This window comes from Scardinius erythrophthalmus, assembly GCF_964197995.2.
Source record: "Scardinius erythrophthalmus genome assembly, chromosome: 9".
Taxonomy (NCBI): Eukaryota; Metazoa; Chordata; class Actinopteri; order Cypriniformes; family Leuciscidae; genus Scardinius; species Scardinius erythrophthalmus.
Window position 1 is genome coordinate 21227980 of NC_138229.1, and position 19267 is coordinate 21247246.

Here is a 19267-nt window from a genome sequence, read left to right on the forward strand (position 1 = left end):
GGAGCTCCATTACTTCATCTAAACTTGCTCCACTGCCGCAGCAGTGTCATCTACTCCGCTCCCGCAGGAGCTCCATTACTCCATCTAAACTTGCTCCACTGCCGCAGCAGTGTCATCTACTCCGCTCCCGCAGGAGCTCCATTACTTCATCTAAATTTGCTCCACTGCCGCAGCAGCGTTATCTACTCCGCTCCCGCAGGAGCTCCATTACTCTACTCCACTTCCGCAGAAGTACATCACATATGACCATCCCCAGCCTACCACCTTAGAGGCACACCCATCCGACGCCATGCTAGCTTTGCACTCTGCAAGTTTGGGGGGTCACTAACATCATGGCGGCTGTCCGGCTTTTATTTGCAGCTTTTGGGGGGAGTACTCTGGGTTCGGGCCGAATACCGAGCCCGGAGCCCTCTCCTCGGACAGCACGCCAAATACGCATCTATTTCTATCTGACTTATTTGTAAGTGTGAACTAGTGAAATGATGTTTTATAAACAAAGTTCGGGAGGAGCACATTCAAATAATCAATCCAATCTACTCGTCATCAAACAATTATGTCTACCCTAATCAGCATGACAAGAAGTATATATATATCCACTCTGTCAACTCACCTAATACTCCGTGACAGTTTTCCAGCATCCCTCCACCACCCCGACTCCTCACTCTTGGCTCAATCTTTTACAGCCAGGAATACGGGGGGAGTACTCTGGGTTCGGGCCGAATACCGAGCCCGGAGCCCTCTCCTCGGACAGCACGCCAAATACGCATCTATTTCTATCTGACTTATTTGTAAGTGTGAACTAGTGAACTATTATTAATAGCAGTTTACAGAATGGCATCGTACCACTTTGCCTTAAGCAAGCTATTGTTGAGCCCTATCTTAAAAAACCAAATCTGGATCCTTATGATCTAAAAAATTATCGGCCGATTTCAAAATTGCCTGGCTTGTCCAAGATACTTGAAAAAGTTGTGCTTAAACAAATATCCACTTTCCTAACAAAGAACAATATCTCGGATAAATTTCAATCCGGCTTTAGGGGTGGTCACAGTACAGAATCAGCCCTTTTAAGGGTTGTTAATGATCTTTTTTTAATTACAGATGTAGGTAATCATGCAGCATTAATTTTATTGGATTTGTCAGCAGCCTTCGACACCATTGATCACCGGATTCTTCTGACTCGTTTAAAGCAGTTTGTTGGTATTCAGGGGACTGTCCTAAATTGGTTTGCCTCTTATTTGGACTGTAGATCCTTTTTAGTGAAGGTTGGTAACAACTACTCTGCACCGTCACCTATTTGCTGTGGGGTCCCACAAGGGTCCATCTTAGGTCCCACTTTGTTTTCACTGTATATGCTCCCGCTGGGAATGATTTTTAAGAAGTATGGCATCTCTTACCATCTGTATGCAGATGACACTCAAGTCTATGTGCCTTTGAGATCCGGTGGTAAGGATTCAAATGCCATTCTCCTTAAATGTCTGGAGGAAGTAAAGCTGTGGATGGCTGAAAATCTCGTCCAACTGAACGAAAACAAAACAGAAATTATTATTTTTGGTCGCACAGCTGATAGCCAAATGTTAATCGATCAATTGGGCCTATGGAAGGGATACTTGCAGGATCAAGTAAAGAATTTGGGAGTCATTTTTGATTCTTCCTTAATTTTTGATCGACAGATAAAGACAGTAGTACGCAATTGCTTCTTTTATTTAAGAGCAATAGCAAAACTGAAACCAATTCTCTCAGCCAGCGACTTGGAAAAAGTTGTTCACGCATATATTTTTTCACGTCTAGATTACTGTAGTGCACTGTATGTTGGAACCAGTCAAACGCACATTGCCCGCCTGCAGCTAGTACAAAATGCTGCTGCAAGGCTGTTGATGAATGCTGGGAAAACAGACCATGTTACTCCCCTTCTATCTGTGTTAGGTTGGCTACCAATACAATTTAGGATACAGTATAAGATCCTGATATATGTTTTTAAAGCACTACACGGAATGGCGCCAGAATACTTGGCTGAGCTCATCAAGCCCTATAGCGCAGGTGCAAGACTAAGATCAGTAAACAAGTTTCTCTTAACGATTCCCCGTACACGTCTTAAAACGAAAGGTGATCGTGCTTTCGCTGTTGCTGGACCTAGATTGTGGAACAATCTACCATTGGACGTTAGATCTTCCTTGAATCTTAATGTTTTTAAGGGTCGTTTAAAACCGTATCTGTATTCTCTGGCCTTTTAGCACTTTGTACATGGATGTTGTATGTCTTTTTCCTGTCCTGTTGATTTTATTGCAATGTACAGCACCTTTGAACTACGGTGGTAGTCTGTAAGGTGCTATATAAATAAATAAACGAACGAACGAATATGTCTTGTTTATTATGTCTAGTCATCTCTTTGGTGAACTCATTAAAGATAGCATTTTTATTTTTTATTTTTTTATTTTTTTTTTGAAAATGTAAAAAATTAGGAAAGTTTTCTGTGAGGGCTGTGTTTAGAGGTATAGGGTTGGGTTTAGGGGATAGAATATACAGTTTGTACAGTATACAAATCATGATGTCTCTGAAAATTCCCCATAAAATGTGTTTTAATTCCCAGACCTAATTTTTGAAGAAATATTTGCTGATTTTTTTAATGTACTAATGTACTCACACACGTTAATTACGGTATGTTTTTCCCAAAAAAATAAATGACTGAACATTGTTTAACTATTATATAAAATATACTAATGCAGATTCTATTGTTAGCGGAAGGCATACATGCACGGGATGTTGATGTTCTGAAACAATTATAAAAATATATTATACTGTGAAATTATAATCCATCAAAACTGTCTGACTATAAATTTATGAAAGTTTAGGAAAAAAGCAATAAACACAATCACTTGTTTTTCATACAGTTGATTTTGACACAAAACAACTATCTAAATATTGACTAAAAGCACATAGTATTATTACAACTTTATTTTTCAAAGTTTGTTACAAAAACCTTAACATTGGGCAGCAAAATGAAAGAGGCCATCCCTGCTGATATGTAACAGTCCATCCAAGGTCTAGAAGACATAAATAAACACACATGCAACACGCACAAACAAGGAACAGTACTTCATATTTTAGTATAAAAAGGAGAAAGTGACTAGGCCTACTTAAAACTGATTCCATACACAGCAAAGCCATTATTCCCACAATAAATCTGTCCCCAGTGAGTCATTAGATAACTGTAACATGATTTCCTCTTGTACAATACAATGTAAATCATTGTGTATGAACGAAACGTCAAATAAAAATGTAAATATGGCATGTGAACTTAATGTGAACAGCTTGATATTGAAAGAGGAAACATTTTCTGCACTGTAAAATTGTAAAGATGTAAAAGAGCATAAACATGTTTTAATTACAACTTGATTTTGTATTTTATTTTTCTGAGGTTTGTGGGTCCTCACAGTTTGTGCATGTACACTGAACAGCCTCCTCAAGTCTGTGTGATCCTCTTGGTGCTCCACTGCACTAATCCACCCCAGATGCTCAATGTGAGATAACCAAGAAGGCTGTATTCTCTAACCATCCACTGAAAACACAATTATTCACATTGGAGTCCTCCAAAAAAAAAAACCCTCCTCAGTCTTTAAATTGTCTGTTTGTTTGCAAGTTCTTAAAGAAGTGGTCCGGTTCTGGGTGAGGCTGTCCGGGCTCCCAGTCTTTAGCTGAGATTGAGGAGTTACGGTGAAGTGAGGAATCTCGGCTGAGGGTGCTGTCCAAGAGCAGGTCAGGATGAGGTGGCGGAGGCAGGATCCCTGGGTCAAGCTCGCTGGTAGAGGAACAGAGGGAGTCTGTTTTCATGGGACGATAATCACGCACACATTCCTGCCTGGGCAGTGTCCGACTAGTCTCATGGACCTCTGTGCTACCATTGGAGGTGCTTCTCCAGTCCCAGGTGTTCCCGTTGCCTGAAGACAGACGGACCACTGGGTGATGAGGCGCATGAGCGTCTACCGTGACAATGCTGCTTCTGTCTGGCTCCGATGGGATGCGGTAGTACGGAGACTCTGAACCAGTGCTGGAGGTAGCACAGGACGAGGCGGTCTCAGAGGACTTTGGTGTGGTGATGGTAACTGGACCGTGTTGCTTAGACATGGCAATGACCTGCATAACCCTTGGCTGGTTGGGCAGCCGTGGGGGTTCTGGCGTGGCAGCTGGTACTGGACCTCCTTTCTCTGTCATGGACAGCCATTTAGCCCTTGTGGTGACGCTTTTAGGTGACACTGGAGGTGGTCTGGTGGCTTCTTCTGGGATATGAACCAACTGCGGTGCACCGGGCCTCTGAGGTATCATCACCCTGGCACCACCTGCTGCTGTCGTTGCTCCCCTGTTGGCTTGCACAGTAGGATAAAGGGAGGACGGCATGCCCAGCTCCTCTGAAGCTTCCTCCTCAACTCCATCAACTCCCTCCGCAGTTGCTCCCTCCTCCTCCTCATCCCTAAGGCTGAGACTGCGCATCTCCATTGATTTCTGCTTCCATTCGGACACCAGCTGTTTAGAACGCTGAGAGTCCATCGGCACGTGGAAGGTCATGTGACGCTGAGCAGGCTCCTCCATAGCGTTGGTGTTAGCACGGGGCAGTGTGTTACTGAAGGTCACCATGGTCTCCTTCCCCATCGGGCTGCGAGGAGCCAAAAGCTCGACATCTGCACTAGCTCTCTTCAGGCTGCCCATTGAGGCTTTCTCTCGACGCACCTTACGGTTCAGGCCAGCAACGTGAGGCGGGGCTGATAGCTCATCGTTGCTCTCAGAAGCATGGGCCTTTTGATACACAGAGTCATGGCCACGCTGTGTCAGTTCTCTTAGAGGATCTTTTTGTGGAGGATGGGGTTGCTTCAGTGGCCTGGGGGAGGCCTCTTCATGTGACCTAAAGTTTCCAACCGCATATAGTGCCTGGAATATGAGAAACACTTGTCATTGTAAGGTTAATGAGAGTCCACTGATCAATCAGACATTTTTACAACATGAAGACAAATGAATTAGATTCCACATATACCAAAAGTATGTGGACAACTAAACACTATATGTGCTTATTTAATATTTAATTTCAGAACATTGGGCATTAAAGGTGGTATCAGTGATTTCAGGCCCAAAAATATTTTTATCACATTCATCTAATCTTTCCTAACGATCCGCTAGCTGCCCACCCCATAAGCATGCCGTCAAAAAAACGCGTCTCTGTAGGCAGCCTAGGCTCTGAGATCTGCACACAAAAACAAATGGTTTAGCCAAACACTCAAAACCAAAACAAATAGTGTTCCAACCAATCACCGACAGGGGGAGGGTGTTGTGAGGTTTTGAGCCAGCTTTTTCTTCAGCTCTGACTTCGCGTGCAGCCGTGCACAAGCACAAAACCTCACAACACCCTCCCCCTGTCGGTGATTGGTTGGAACACTATTTGTTTTGGTTTTGAGTGTTTGGCTAAACCATTTGTTTTTGTGTGCAGATCTCAGAGCCTAGGCTACCTACAGAGACGGCTTGGCTTGACACTAAATATTTGATATTCGGACATTTAGGGACCGTCTCTAAAGTTACATACGACATTGGTAGACATGTTTCTAACTTCAATAGCATTTGAAGAGAATGACTTGCAGTCATAAAACCAACTGTAAATTGTTCATGTAGGCCTAGGTGTCAGGCATGATGCACAATTTTCAGGAGCATTGTCTTTTTGGAAAATACCAAATTCCTCTGGGAAGCAAGCCATTCTGCAATACTCTCCTTTTCACATTGAAGTAGCTCACCAATACCAGCAGCTAAAAAGGCTCCTCACACAATGACAGCTCTTCCTCCAAGCTTCACTGTGGTAGAGATGCATTTATTATTATATTTCTCACCAGATTTTAGAAAACATCGCTCTGGAGCATCACCAGGCAACTATTGCTTCATTGTGATTCATCACTCCACACATAAATTACCATATCCTGCCAAAAACTCATTCTGTCCTTGGTTTTCTGAGACAGCAATGGCTTTTTAATAGTGCATTTGCTTAAATTTAGCTAATTTCCTGACCAATAATTGGTGGTTAAGACAATTAAAACCTTAGTGTTTAGCCATTTTGGACCTTTTTCTTTTTGCCCAGGAGTGTGTTTTCAGTTTCTTTGCACCCCATTCTATTATAAATGTTTGTCTGAGGAGATTGTATGGCTGTATTATGATTTTATGCCTGTAAAGGGTGTAGCTGAAATAGCCAAACCCATTAGTTAGAAAACCACATACTTTTGGTCATGTAGTGTAAAAGCAAAACACTTACTGTTCATCCATTATACAGAGCTTAAAGACTTTTAAAGTTGGATTTTATTTTTCATTTTTTGGCTGTTGATTTTTTTCTTTTACCTATTATCTATTTTAATGTAAATTATACTTTCCGAAATTGTTTCAACCCACTTGACTGGTTATGGAGATTATAACACAAAGACATATCAGAGGAAAGAGACGGAGCAAAGAGATGACAGTGAAAAGGAGCTGTGAAATTGTCCCTGATGAATCCTGAAGGATTTGTCTTCCTCTAATAGAATAGAAATCCTAAATATAGAGCTTGCAGTCAAAAGATTAGAAAAGAGTGAAAGAAGGAAGATAAATAAGTCTTGATATCCTCTGCTAACCTAAAATTGAAGCTGTCAAAGCAAAAATTGTTCAGAGAAGCAAACTACAAAACAATTAAAGACTCACTAGATAAACAGCGATGCCAGCCCCAATCACAAAACCCACGTAGACGTCAATCGGGTGGCTTCGATACTGGGTGATTTGGGTCAGACTTGCCAGCGCTGCTGCTATGGCAAATGCAAACACCAACACAGGCTTCAATAGCTTGGTGCTGTCTGAGATGGCGGCATTGAAGTACATCTGAGTAGAGAAACACGAGTGTCACAACAATAACAACTGCTCTAGTAAAACTCCAAAAATATGAAATGACCCCAAACAGCTTTCTCAAATGTGACCCTGGATCACAAAACCAGTCTTATGTTGCACGGGTATATTTGTGGCAATAACCAACAAAACATTGTATGGGTCAAAATTATAGATTTTTCTTTTATGCCAAAAATCGTAAAGATCATGTTCCATGAAGATATTTTGTAAATTTCCCACCTTAAATATATAAAACATTTATTTTTGTGAATGGATGCAGCACTATCGCCAATAGAAATGGACAACTTTAAAGGTGATTTTCTCAATATTTGGATTTTTTCTGTACCCTCAGATTCCAGATTTTCAAATAGTTGTATCTCGGCCAAATATTGTCCTATCCTAACAAACCATACATCAATGGAAAGATTATGTATTCAGCTTTCAGATGATGTAGAAATCTCAATAAATAAATAAAAAGACCCATAAGACTGGTTTTGTGGTCAAGGGTCACAAATTAACACTTTTTTTAATCTAAAGTTTGATTTTTCGCTATTCTTCGAAGTTAACGCTACATTGTAAACCCTAAAGTAAATGTTATAATATTATATTTTTTTTTTTACAACCACCAGTTTTCATTCTTTTAAAGTACGGTCAGCCAATTAGATTCAACAGGATAACACTAATTTCCAATTAATGAACTAAAATACTCAAAATGTAGTTACAGCAGCTTGAATGTTTCTTTTCACAGTCCAGAGAGAATGACTTCATTAACAGTTGGAATCCCACATTGAGTTCAACGAGGCATAGCTAACAAAAGAAGACTAATGAGCATCTCTAGCTCTACAGCTGGGAGACACCAAGCTGACTGTGGCCTATATACTCTACACTCCATCAGTAGAGGTCACTCAGCAGTTGACACGGTTCTACAGTGCTTAATGCTGATGCCGGATCCTTCTAATAACAGTGATTGCTCAATAATCACAGTGGCACTGTATTCCAAATAACAAGTATTTTGCATCAGATAATTTTTAAATCAAAGTGCCCTGAAAGAAGTTCAGAGAAATGCTTACGGAGATGTAGACAGCTGCAAACCCAGACAGAGTGGCGTGCTGGGAGGGGAAAGTTTTCCTGATTAGACAGATAGAAAAAAAAAGAGGAAAATGTAAATTCAGTAACGCATCACATGAATAATCAAAAAAAGAGCACAGCCAAGAGTTTTAGCATGTGAGGAAGAAATGTAAATGAGACAAGAAAGAGATGCAGAAGGAATGTAAGCACACTTCAGTGAGCAAAACACAATGTCATTTCTGTTCCATAGCTTCCTTGTTCTATGTGCCGCCTGACAAGGATTTGAGGACAAATCCATTCGTAATCCTTGTTGGAAAACATTGCAATGGGATAGAAACTAAAAATTTGAAATAAACATAAAGAATATCTATTTTTCATCTTGTTTGGCCCACACATTGGATACGGAACATTAGGGGGATGAATTGCGCATATGGATAGTGCTGTTTATTTATATGCAATGAGTTTTTTTAGCAGTTATATGCAAATATGCAAATCATGTAATAGCTTAAATGCAGCAACAACATGAATTTACCCAGTCATATGTGAGAAAGCATGGTGCTGTTTATGTGTATTCACCTTGCTGACAGGATGGCATACTGGTCCCGGCCTGAGCAGATGTCCTGGGTTATGTAGGGGTTTTTATCACATGCCACGCCCGGCAGTGTGTAGTTGGGTTTGCACACAGTTAGGAAGAAGGGAGTATGATAACCTGTGGCTAGCTGGATAACGTCAGTCACCAATGCAGTGGCGCACAGCCCAAACACATGAACACCTGTGAGGGGACGAGAAACTGTCAGTGTGGAACCGTCTGAACAGAGCCAGGCTTGTTTTTGTTTGTCTGTGTGAGTCTTACGTGGCCAACACTCGACCATATGCTTCTACCAAAATAGACAAACCTGTAAAAATGTCTGAAGGCGGTCGAGTGTATGAATAATGAATGTCAGAAGTCAGAGGAGGTCCCAAGTCCCAAGTATTAAAACTAAGAATAAGAGACCTAGTGGACCATCAGATTGTTCTCCTCAAGTTCTCATTTAAAGCTGTTTTGTGTGTAAAGTAACATTCAAATGGGTATTATTTCATTTTAACTGTACCCTTAATCTCCTAATTCAAAATGTTGAGTAAACTCAACAAATTTGTTTTAGATTTTTTTGTTTTATGACAAGTTGTAAGGTAAACTTCAAGATGTTTCTACAACATATAACATATTGATTGGTCATTTATGATATGATTTGTAGGTCAGCTTAGATGTAAAATCAGAAATGCATATGAGAGGGACTGAGAAATACCTGAAATATCTTTGTACATTTCTCATTATAAAATGTTACTATTAAAAATGTGCAATAGAAATGGAAGATTTTTTTTATTCTTGCAAGAATAAAACAAAATGAACACATTACAAAACAGGGCCATAACCACCATAGACTTTAAGTGGGACAAGTCCTCCCCAATAATTAGAAATGGCCAAATTTTTCCCTCCAGTTTTTGAAATTCTTGATGCTGCTCTGCTGCACTCCATTAGCACTAACATCTGCACGCACAGCTCTGTTTGATGTTCGGATGACAAAAAGTTTTAAAAGTTAAAATTCTTAGTGCTCGTCACTGTAAGAATGATTGAGATGGCCAATCAAATCAATGTAGGCGAGCCTTACTGTTCAGAGAAGATGAGTGCAAATTCCTACATGATGCTTTAGTTTTAGCAGTGAAAGAGTGTGTTACAATAGAAATAATCAGCGACCGACAGTAATATCCAGTGATGCAAACTAGTCAACTTTTTTTAATGAAATCTCACCATTTCGAATTGAAAATATGCTATTATTTAAATGATTTATGTAGGCTAATTCATTACTGAATGTGATGAGACAAGAAGCGTTTTGCGTTTTTTACATTTTAGACATACGAATAAGAGTGAATATGTGCATATTTTAAATCACTTAAATTGATTAGCCAACTTCATAACTACAATAGACCTGTAACTTCTTAATCCCCTTAAATCCCTTTGAATCCTTTAATTATTTAATTCCTTTAAATAAAAAGACCCCCCCCCCCACACACACACACACACACACACACACAAAAAGAAGAAAAAAAAAGATCTTGGCTGGTTCCTTGGCTGCTCCCAGTCAAGGAGGGGGGAGTTTGGGCCAAATCTCGAGCTCGAAGCCCTCCCCCGGACAGCACGGCAAATAAGCATAATTTACTATATATGATTTCAGGTACATGTGAACTTGAGAAATACATGCAGTTCATTTGAACTATCAATTCGTCAAAGACTCCTGAAAAAAATATATAATATAGTTTCCACAAAAATATTAGGCAAAACAACTGTTTTCAACACTGATAATAAGAAATGTTTCTTGAGCACCAAATCAGCATATTAGATCTGAAGGATCATGTGACACTGAAGACTAGAGTAATAACGCTGAAAATTCAGCCTTGCCATAAATTATTTAAAATATATTAAAATAGAATTTAAAATTGTAAACATATTTCACAATATAACTGTTTTTTACTGTATTTTTGATCAAATAAATGCAGGTTTTGTATAAAAATGTGGTATAAAGTGACCTCTTTACAAACATTAAAAATATTACATACCCCAAACTTTTAAATCATTATTTTTATTCTATTATTTATATTTCGATATCCTTATTCAGATATGTTGTATTTAAGTCTATACTATTGAATAATGCATAGTTCTCCCTACAGAAAAACACAATCATTGCATTTGTTTCCTATTTAATATGCAGCAATTAACATTTTTCATAACTACACATAGTTTAATTGTAGTTTGCCAAGACTTGAGGTCTCTCTTAACATACCCACAAAGCGCACAGTTCTGCGTAAGAAAGAGTTGAAGTTGCAGCCTCCTGCATTGATACTCCCTTCTGAACCAGAGCGAATCTTCAGTTTGGACTGCATGCAGTACATCAAGGCTTCACCCAGCATGATCTAAGCCAAAAATGCACAGAATATTGAGAGCTGCCTGAAGCACCATAAGAAATCCAATCTGTCAAGTATTTAATTATGCTTTACACAAGATGCTAAAACTCGGTCCTTGACCATGCAATTCACTGTTACTGCCCACATTGCATCAGTGAATAGAGTAACAGGATTTTGTATAATTTTCACAGAAGCTACACTGGGATAAATAGGTTAGGCTGTTTATGAATAGAGTATGAACACTCACAGACGCTGCAGGGCCAGCAAAGGCCAGGCTGAGCAGCATGAGCAGAGGGATGAGCTCGTCTCCCGTTTCCACATAGGGCATGCTCAGTGTGCGGTCATGGCAACGGAACCCAACTTTGGCTGGCTGCAATACGTCTGTCAGCTCCAAGAAGTAAAGAGAGATCATGGAGGATGCCACTATTGGCAGCTGAGAGAGAGAGAGAAAGAATAGGTGGGTTATGGGAAAGGTGGCACAAGAGAGGATTATGGAGGGAGAAATCAGTCAACATTTACTACATGAACTCATTCATGAATTATTCATGCGAACAATATTAGGCATACAGTGGCCCCCTGAAACATTTTAACACTTAAGCCAAGCTTAAAAATGTATGAATTTCTTTAAATGACAAAATATCAAAACAAGGTATTTATTTGAAAAAACAAACAAATAGTGTAAGCGTTTTGCATACTGTGAAAACAAAAAAACATATTGGCCTGGTTTCAAAGACAGGGTTTAGATTAAACCAGGATTATGCGTTAGTTCAATTAGGACATTTACCCCTGGTTTCACAGACAAGGCTCAGACTCAAATGCATTATTGAGCTGTGTTAACTGAGAGCAACTTGCACTGACATATCTTAAAATAAGCCATTGTTTTGTCTCTAACTAAGGCCTAATCTATGGCTTAATCTAAACCCTGTCTGTGAAACCAGGCCTTAGATAGCTTTTATAAATGTGCCTTAGAAAAAAACATTACTAGTGTGCATCTTGAGACAAAACAAAGGCACTTTTTAAAGATATTTCAGTGCAAGTTGCTTTCAATTAAAACAACTCAAACAAGCATTTTATTCTGGGACTAGTCTTAAGCCTTGTTTGTAAAACCAGGGGATATTTGTTCAAATTTAAGCCAAAAGTATTTTAACAATTTTGACTGTGCCACAATCTGTGATGTTTTATTTTTCGTTTTCAAAGACTATTAGTTTGTTTATCCTTTCGGTTTACGTTTGTTGCTATGGTTATTCATTGTTTCATTGATTACACACACCTGTTGCTTATTAGTTTTCTGTGTATATAATGCCCTCAGTTCTGTCAGTTCATTGTCTGGAGTTGTTTCATGCACTACGTTGCCTTCGCTAGTTTGGACTATCCTTGTGTTGGATTCTTTTGTTTTATTTAATAAAGTTCACTGCTTCAGCCAATTTTTATACTGTTTGAATATATGATAATGAATATGGCTATGGGCTATACATTTCTTTAGTAAATTGAACTTCCATAAACCCTTTTAAAGTCGTGATCTGGGTTCAAACGTTACGACATGCAAAGTGAAGCATTCACATGACTGGAAAGTAAGTGCGGCTTTGTTTTTCGTTGATCATGTGTTTCTCTGAAAACAATATGCGATCCAGCACGGAACTTCACTAAAAATAGAGATGCGTTCTCAATACATACATGCTAGAAGCTTCTGTGTCATATGTAAAATCACTAGTTCATATTAATTCAATGAACTGCACATGTTCTTTACTGGCCAGGACACCTGCGTGAACTTGAGAGCAACTGACTTTATACAACAACGAAAACTTAACTTGAGACAAGTTATTTAAATTAATTACAAAATAGCAAAAGAGTGATGTTAGTTCTAAGAAAAGCTCTGATATCATTTGTTTGCAGATGCCACTTGGTTTGATTTTTTTTTTTATCCACTGTAATGACATTCAAACAAGTAAATCAAGACATCATAATAATAATAATAATAATAATAATAATGTCTAGGTAACTAGATACATTTTCTATTCATGTTTCACAATCATTTTTCTTAGATGTTTACATCAATATTATCTCCTTGAAAAGAAATAAAGCAGTTTAAGCCCAAGTAATCCTTGCTGAAATCCTGTTAAAATCTCTTAAACCTGGTTAAAGAGGTACTTGACATCGCCTTCATTTAACACGACGAGAAGCTTTTCCATTATTATGACTCACTATATGTAAAATAAATAGCATCTATGGTGTTAAATATCAACTTCACATTTGTCATTATATGTCAACTTCACAAATGTCAAATTACACAGCTAAGATGCACATTTCATTTTACAAGCTCAAAAGATTCATCACATCATTATTGTAACTCAGAGCGACATGTACATGGCATTCGGTGTAGATGACTCTCCTCACAAGATAAGGCAGCGGTGCGTGACATGTCATGCATTTTTTTCCGGCAGTTTAAGGGCAGGATGAAGAAGGCTTGAAGAGATTGTTGAAGCTTCACCACAACAACTGAAATACAGTGAAAGCATACCTCCACAAAATAGAAACATGGCAGTAATGTCATGCTGTCTTTGGGAGGCTTCTTCTTGGGCTTGTCTTTTGGAGACATCATTTTGGGGTTTGGCCGAGTAAAATCTAAAAGTGAATACAGTCAAGACAGAATAAGATCAAACACATGATATTTAGACACATATTGTTGAAAAGATAAGTAAGTGTCTATGCTTGTGGTATTAAATAGCCTGCAACTTTTAATTGGCTCAACCTAAAAAGGTCTTGGAATAGTTAAGTGTTCAAATCGGTCTGGTAAATGGATCACTGGGCATGTTTGTAGGTTGTCTTGCTAAGCATGCAAATATGATGCGAATGTGAGACACATTTAGAGAGTGTACATTTATTACACTGATTAAAGCGTCAGTAGGGTTATTTATTTAAATATATATAAAAATAATTTTCCATGAAGGATTTTTTGTGTGATATCAGGCTCATCAACCCCTTATGCATGTAATAAAATCCACTGGTCTTTGCGGCTAAAAATGAAGAAGAAAAAAAAGACCTCTAAAGTTGGCTTGGAGAGTGCTTTGTGTTCCATACTGTAAAATATCAACTGTTCAAGATCTTATTAAATTACAAGTACAGCTTTTAAGGGGTTCAAAAACAGAGCTTTATGACACATTACTGCAGTGCAACATTAATGGTTTTGGATGATATTACAGCATTGTGGTGGTATTTGATGAGGTAGACTGCATAGCCAGTCAATATCGTGATTTAATACTACTGCCTAGTATCATATTAAAACAGTGGTGTGAATATTAGCACTATAAATGGTCAGTTCTGCATATACCCAGACAACTGATTAGTGACTTACAGTGAGGAAAATAAGTATTTGAACACCCTGCTATTTTGCAAGTTCTCCCACTTAGAAATCATGGAGGGGTCTGAAATTGTCATCGTAGGTGCATGTCCACTGTGAGAGACATAATCTAAAAAAATTATTTAAAAATTATAAATCCAGAAATCACAATGTATGATTTTTTAACTATTTATTTGTATGATACAGCTGTAAATAAGTATTTGAACACCTGAGAAAATCAATGTTAATATTTGGTACAGTATAGCCTTTGTTTGCAATTACAGAGGTCAAACGTTTCCTGTAGTTTTTCACCAGGTTTGCACACACTGCAGGAGGGATTTTGGCCTACTCCTCCACACAGATCTTCTCTAGATCAGTCAGGTTTCTGGGCTGTCGCTGAGAAACACGGAGTTTGAGCTCCCTCCAAAGATTCTCTATTGGGTTTAGGTCTGGAGACTGGCTAGGCCACGCCAGAACCTTGATATGCTTCTTACAGAGCCACTCCTTGGTTATCCTGGCTGTGTGCTTCGGGTCATTGTCATGTTGGAAGACCCAGCCTCGACCCATCTTCAATGCTCTAACTGAGGGAAGGAGGTTATTCCCCAAAATCTCGCAATACATGGCCCCGGTCATCCTCTCCTTAATACAGTGCAGTCGCCCTGTCCCATGTGCAGAAAAACACCCCCAAAGCTACCACCCCCATGCTTCACAGTAGGGATGGTGTTCTTGGGATGGTACTCATCATTCTTCTTCCTCCAAACACGTTTAGTGGAATTATGACCAAAAAGTTCTATTTTGGTCTCATCTGACCACATGACTTTCTCCCATGATCATCCAAATGGTCATTGGCAAACTTAAGACGGGCCTTGACATGTGCTGGTTTAAGCAGGGGAACCTTCCGTGCCATGCATGATTTCAAACCATGACGTCTCAGTGTATTACCAACAGTAACCTTGGAAACGATGGTCCCAGCTCTTTTCAGGTCATTGACCAGCTCCTCCCGTGTAGTTCTGGGCTGATTTCTCACCTTTCTTAGGATCATTGAGACCCCACGAGGTGAGATCTTGCATGGAGCCCCAGTCCGCGGGAGATTGACAGTCATGTTTAGCTTCTTCCATTTTCTAATGATGGCTCCAACAGTGGACCTTTTTTCACCAAGCTGCTTGGCAATTTCCCCGTAGCCCTTTCCAGCCTTGTGGAGGTGTACAATTTTGTCTCTAGTGTCTTTGGACAGCTCTTTGGTCTTGGCCATGTTAGTAGTTGGATTCTTACTGATTGTATGGGGTGGACAGGTGTCTTTATGCAGCTAACGACCTCAAACAGGTGCATCTAATTTAGGATAATAAATGGAGTGGAGGTGGACATTTTAAAGGCAGACTAACAGGTCTTTGAGGGTCAGAATTCTAGCTGATAGACAGGTGTTCAAATACTTATTTGCAGCTGTATCATACAAATAAATACTTAAAAAATCATATATTGTGATTTCTGGATTTTTTTTTTTTTTTTTTTTAGATTATGTCTCTCACAGTGGACATGCACCTACGATGACAATTTCAGACCCATCCATGATTTCCAAGTGGGAGAACTTGCAAAATAGCAGGGTGTTCAAATACTTATTTTCCTCACTGTAGTTAGGCTTCCCTTATTGGAGTTGCCTTGTGGAATTCACTATTGACATAGCATGCAATAGCTTGAATAGCCACATCTCTCTCCAGGCGGACAGCTAATGAAAGTTGGGTGACACATGGTGGCCACATCGGCTTCCACGCCTCACACTGCACAAACAAAGAAGGCTCTTTTCAGGAGAGAGGGGACTATTTATCCTGCTCAACTTTGTTTGTCTCTGAAGAGAGAGGGGGATAAGGAGAAGGCCGAGAATGAACAGACTCAAGTCTGTGCTGTCAAGGAGTCTATTGGCTGGCAAATAAAAAGAGCTTAGCAATAAAGCAGCAATCAAGTCGGTCTGTGAGCCTCTTCAGCAATGTCTGAGCTGGTGGGAAGTTGGTACTGAATAAATACATACTAATAGTAGAGAAAGTGAGAGATTATTTAACTCATTTGAGTGGTTCCTTACTCGACGCTGGAAAAAGATGTTTGGAAAGAACCTGCAAGAGAGTCTGCACATGCCCAAGATCTAAGATAACCAAAAATGTCTGCAGTGAAAGAAGGGACTTCAATTACAGTAGTGTGTTGTGTAGCCTAATGTAAGCAAAATCATGCTTTGAAAAAACAAATTTAATAATTTTCGCCTTGGGAATCCAACATTTTCATCAGTAGTATGGTTAAAATAGCTAATACTTTTTTTCTTTTTGTATGCCGTAACAACATGCAACATCAAGTCCATAAAATGTGGATGACTTTATTATTTCGTTATTGAATTATTTATATTGTGTTTATTGTTTGCATTTTATATAGATTCAGAAATGTGTTACAAAATATAAACTTTTTTCATTACTTTCTGCTGTAAGTGCTCAGTGGATTCTGATTGGCTGTCAATATTTTTATCCTTCATCAGCTGGAAAAAAATAATCGTTCTTAAAGTGATTCCAACGATATCGTTCCTCTGTGTCCTTGTCGTTAGTTGTGGTGTGGACTTTTGAAAATTGTCAACTAGAACGATTATAAAAAAATTTGATGTCGTTATTGTTACAGTTATTGTTCCTGGCGAGAACGGGCCTTTATGCTTTGTCAATGTCCTAGAACAGCATGCGACAAACTTGTGACATATGGCTTACTCTGGCATAGGCAACTTCTGTTCATGAGCGTCTATTTAGTGCAGTCTTTTATGTTTTAGCTTCTTTTTCTTTTCTTTTTTTTTTCTTTTATATGACTTTCTTGGTTACTGAAACGTTTACACATGCTTATTTAAATGTACACTTATTAATAAAAAGAATACATAGTTTTTAGGACCCCCCTCCTCCCCCGCCCCCATCTTTTTTTGTTTTGTTTTGTTTTGACCCCTGTATGGTTGTGTGTGATTGTGTGTGTTGGGGTTGGGGGAACACACCCGCCCCCCACAATTCCCACCCTTGAATCACTGATCTACTGTACCAGCTGCGCTGTCCACTACACGGTACTGAAACTGCCCTGACTGAGCAATGCTCCGACACATGGCTACAACGGAGATGTTACATTAAAAAGGAAGATGAGGATCATCTGTGCTGAATAGAGCATACGCGATTTCACGGGACATTCATATATTGTATTTTAGCTTATAATAGCCTAGCACATCTTAGGCTATGTGAAAGCCCCATTTAACGTAAATTATAGGCTACATTTACAGTTTTTTTTTTCTTCTCTCAGATTTGGCATTTCAAAATGTCCTCGTGGTCAGTTACCATCTCACATACACCTCTCTCCTCTCCTGAAATGGTGTCATGAATTATTCTGGATGTCGTAAAGAAACACCCAGCGTAATGCTAGGGAACTTTTTTATAATTAATGTGCATTTCAGAAAAAGAAATATACTACGAACCAGCCCCAAAATCTCGATTCTACATGTCAGCTTTCAGCACGTCTGCTTTTAAGGGCTCCCAGGAACAGGCTCGGTCACCATCCGACTGACAGACACTGATATCTCACCTCTTTCTCGTTGATGTTGGAAATTCATCGACTCCCTCCGACCCCTTCGCCGTCGCTTCGTTCGTCTGTGGTGCTCCAGCTTTCCTCAATGCGACTTAATCCATTTCACGCTTGTACAATATATCTTTGTGTTCACTTCCCCCCCGTCCGCTGAAGGTAAGTGATCGGATAAAAGTATGAATGGGACTGGACACTCCACTTATATTTCCTCAACGTAGCAAAGTCCCAGAAGTAGATGTGAGGAATTTCCTCGGAATTGGGCCACTTTCTCATGAAGATCTCAAATGCAGAGCTCTCGGATGAGCGGATAGTAATCGAAACAGGAATGCAGTGACTGTGTAGGGCACCGTGAACACAAAAGGCTACTGGGAAGGGGGGTTTTTGAGGGAGGGGACAGAAATGAGGGAGGAGGCGGTCCACTTTTTAACACAGACACACGGAGAGCATCTGAACCCCCGCTTATTTCCAGTCATCAACCCGTAATGTGCAAGAAAATAGATAAAGACGCCGTTCACGACCGCAAGGGTTAAGTCGCGCGCTCCTCTCTTTGTGCACGTGCATCGACTGCTCCATCATGCTGGACGTTATCTGTAGGCTACTTTTAGATACTGAGGTATTCTTCTCGAAGAAAATGTCTTATGTGGACCCACGTTAGACAGGTGCGAAGCTTAGGGTCTTTGTTTATTTGTATTGGGTGGGGCTGCATTTGGACCATGCGTTCCTTTGTGTCTATGTTTCCCGTCACAAGCGGACGGCAGCAGCACATGGCGCACTACGCCTCCAGTGAGAACATGTCAGCGCGTCATCGCAGCCGCACGCTCGCTTGTCGCTTGAGTGAATCTCGCATTTTCCTTGAATCATAGGGCGACCATGAGTGTTTCTGGTCTTGGATTATTTGTAACACTGAATATTATTGGATATTCAGTGTTCTGAAGCACTTTTGTTCATGTTGTTCAACATTCCCCAATTCCAGACCCACTCTTTACCTTTATTAGGGAGATAGAACATGACAGAACATAATAATTTCTCCATTTTATGAAAATATAGGTAAACGTAAAAGGTAAATATATATTTAACGAACATATAGGCTATGTAAATAAAATTTGTAAACACAAATAGCAAGTTTTGTGAGATTTCAGGTGCTGCTTGGTTGTTCATTGAATAAAATATGAATCGATGACAAATAAGGATGTTTGAGATGATAAACTGTTTCAAAAATATAATACAAAATACATGAATAATGAATTTGTTAGTTTCATACATTTATGAACAACAAATTGATTTATTGGCTATAATATTAATAGTTATTTTCAAAAACGTTTTCAAACATGTTCAAGGTTTACAATATTGTTATAAATATATAATTTAATTTTGATTCATGAATGTCAAGGAATTTGCTTAGTTATTCGATTTGACCTGAACAAAACATTCCTTTTCGTAAAATGGCCAAAATATGTAATGTTT

The 19267-nt window shown here is 39.3% G+C and overlaps 1 protein-coding gene across 1 annotated transcript; it reads right to left on the bottom strand.

Annotated features, from left to right (window-relative positions):
- Window positions 1-2935: 2935 nt before the first annotated feature.
- On the bottom strand, window positions 2936-18139 carry plppr3a (phospholipid phosphatase related 3a). The gene is made up of 8 exons (XM_081373973.1): window positions 17804-18139; window positions 13403-13506; window positions 11132-11317; window positions 10764-10893; window positions 8521-8716; window positions 7947-8004; window positions 6700-6873; window positions 2936-4920 (listed from the first exon to the last, which is right to left on the bottom strand). The coding sequence occupies exons 1-8, from the start codon at window positions 17829-17831 to the stop codon at window positions 3607-3609; spliced, it is 2190 nt and encodes a 729-aa protein (XP_081230099.1). The 5' UTR covers window positions 17832-18139; the 3' UTR covers window positions 2936-3606.
- Window positions 18140-19267: the final 1128 nt, after the last annotated feature.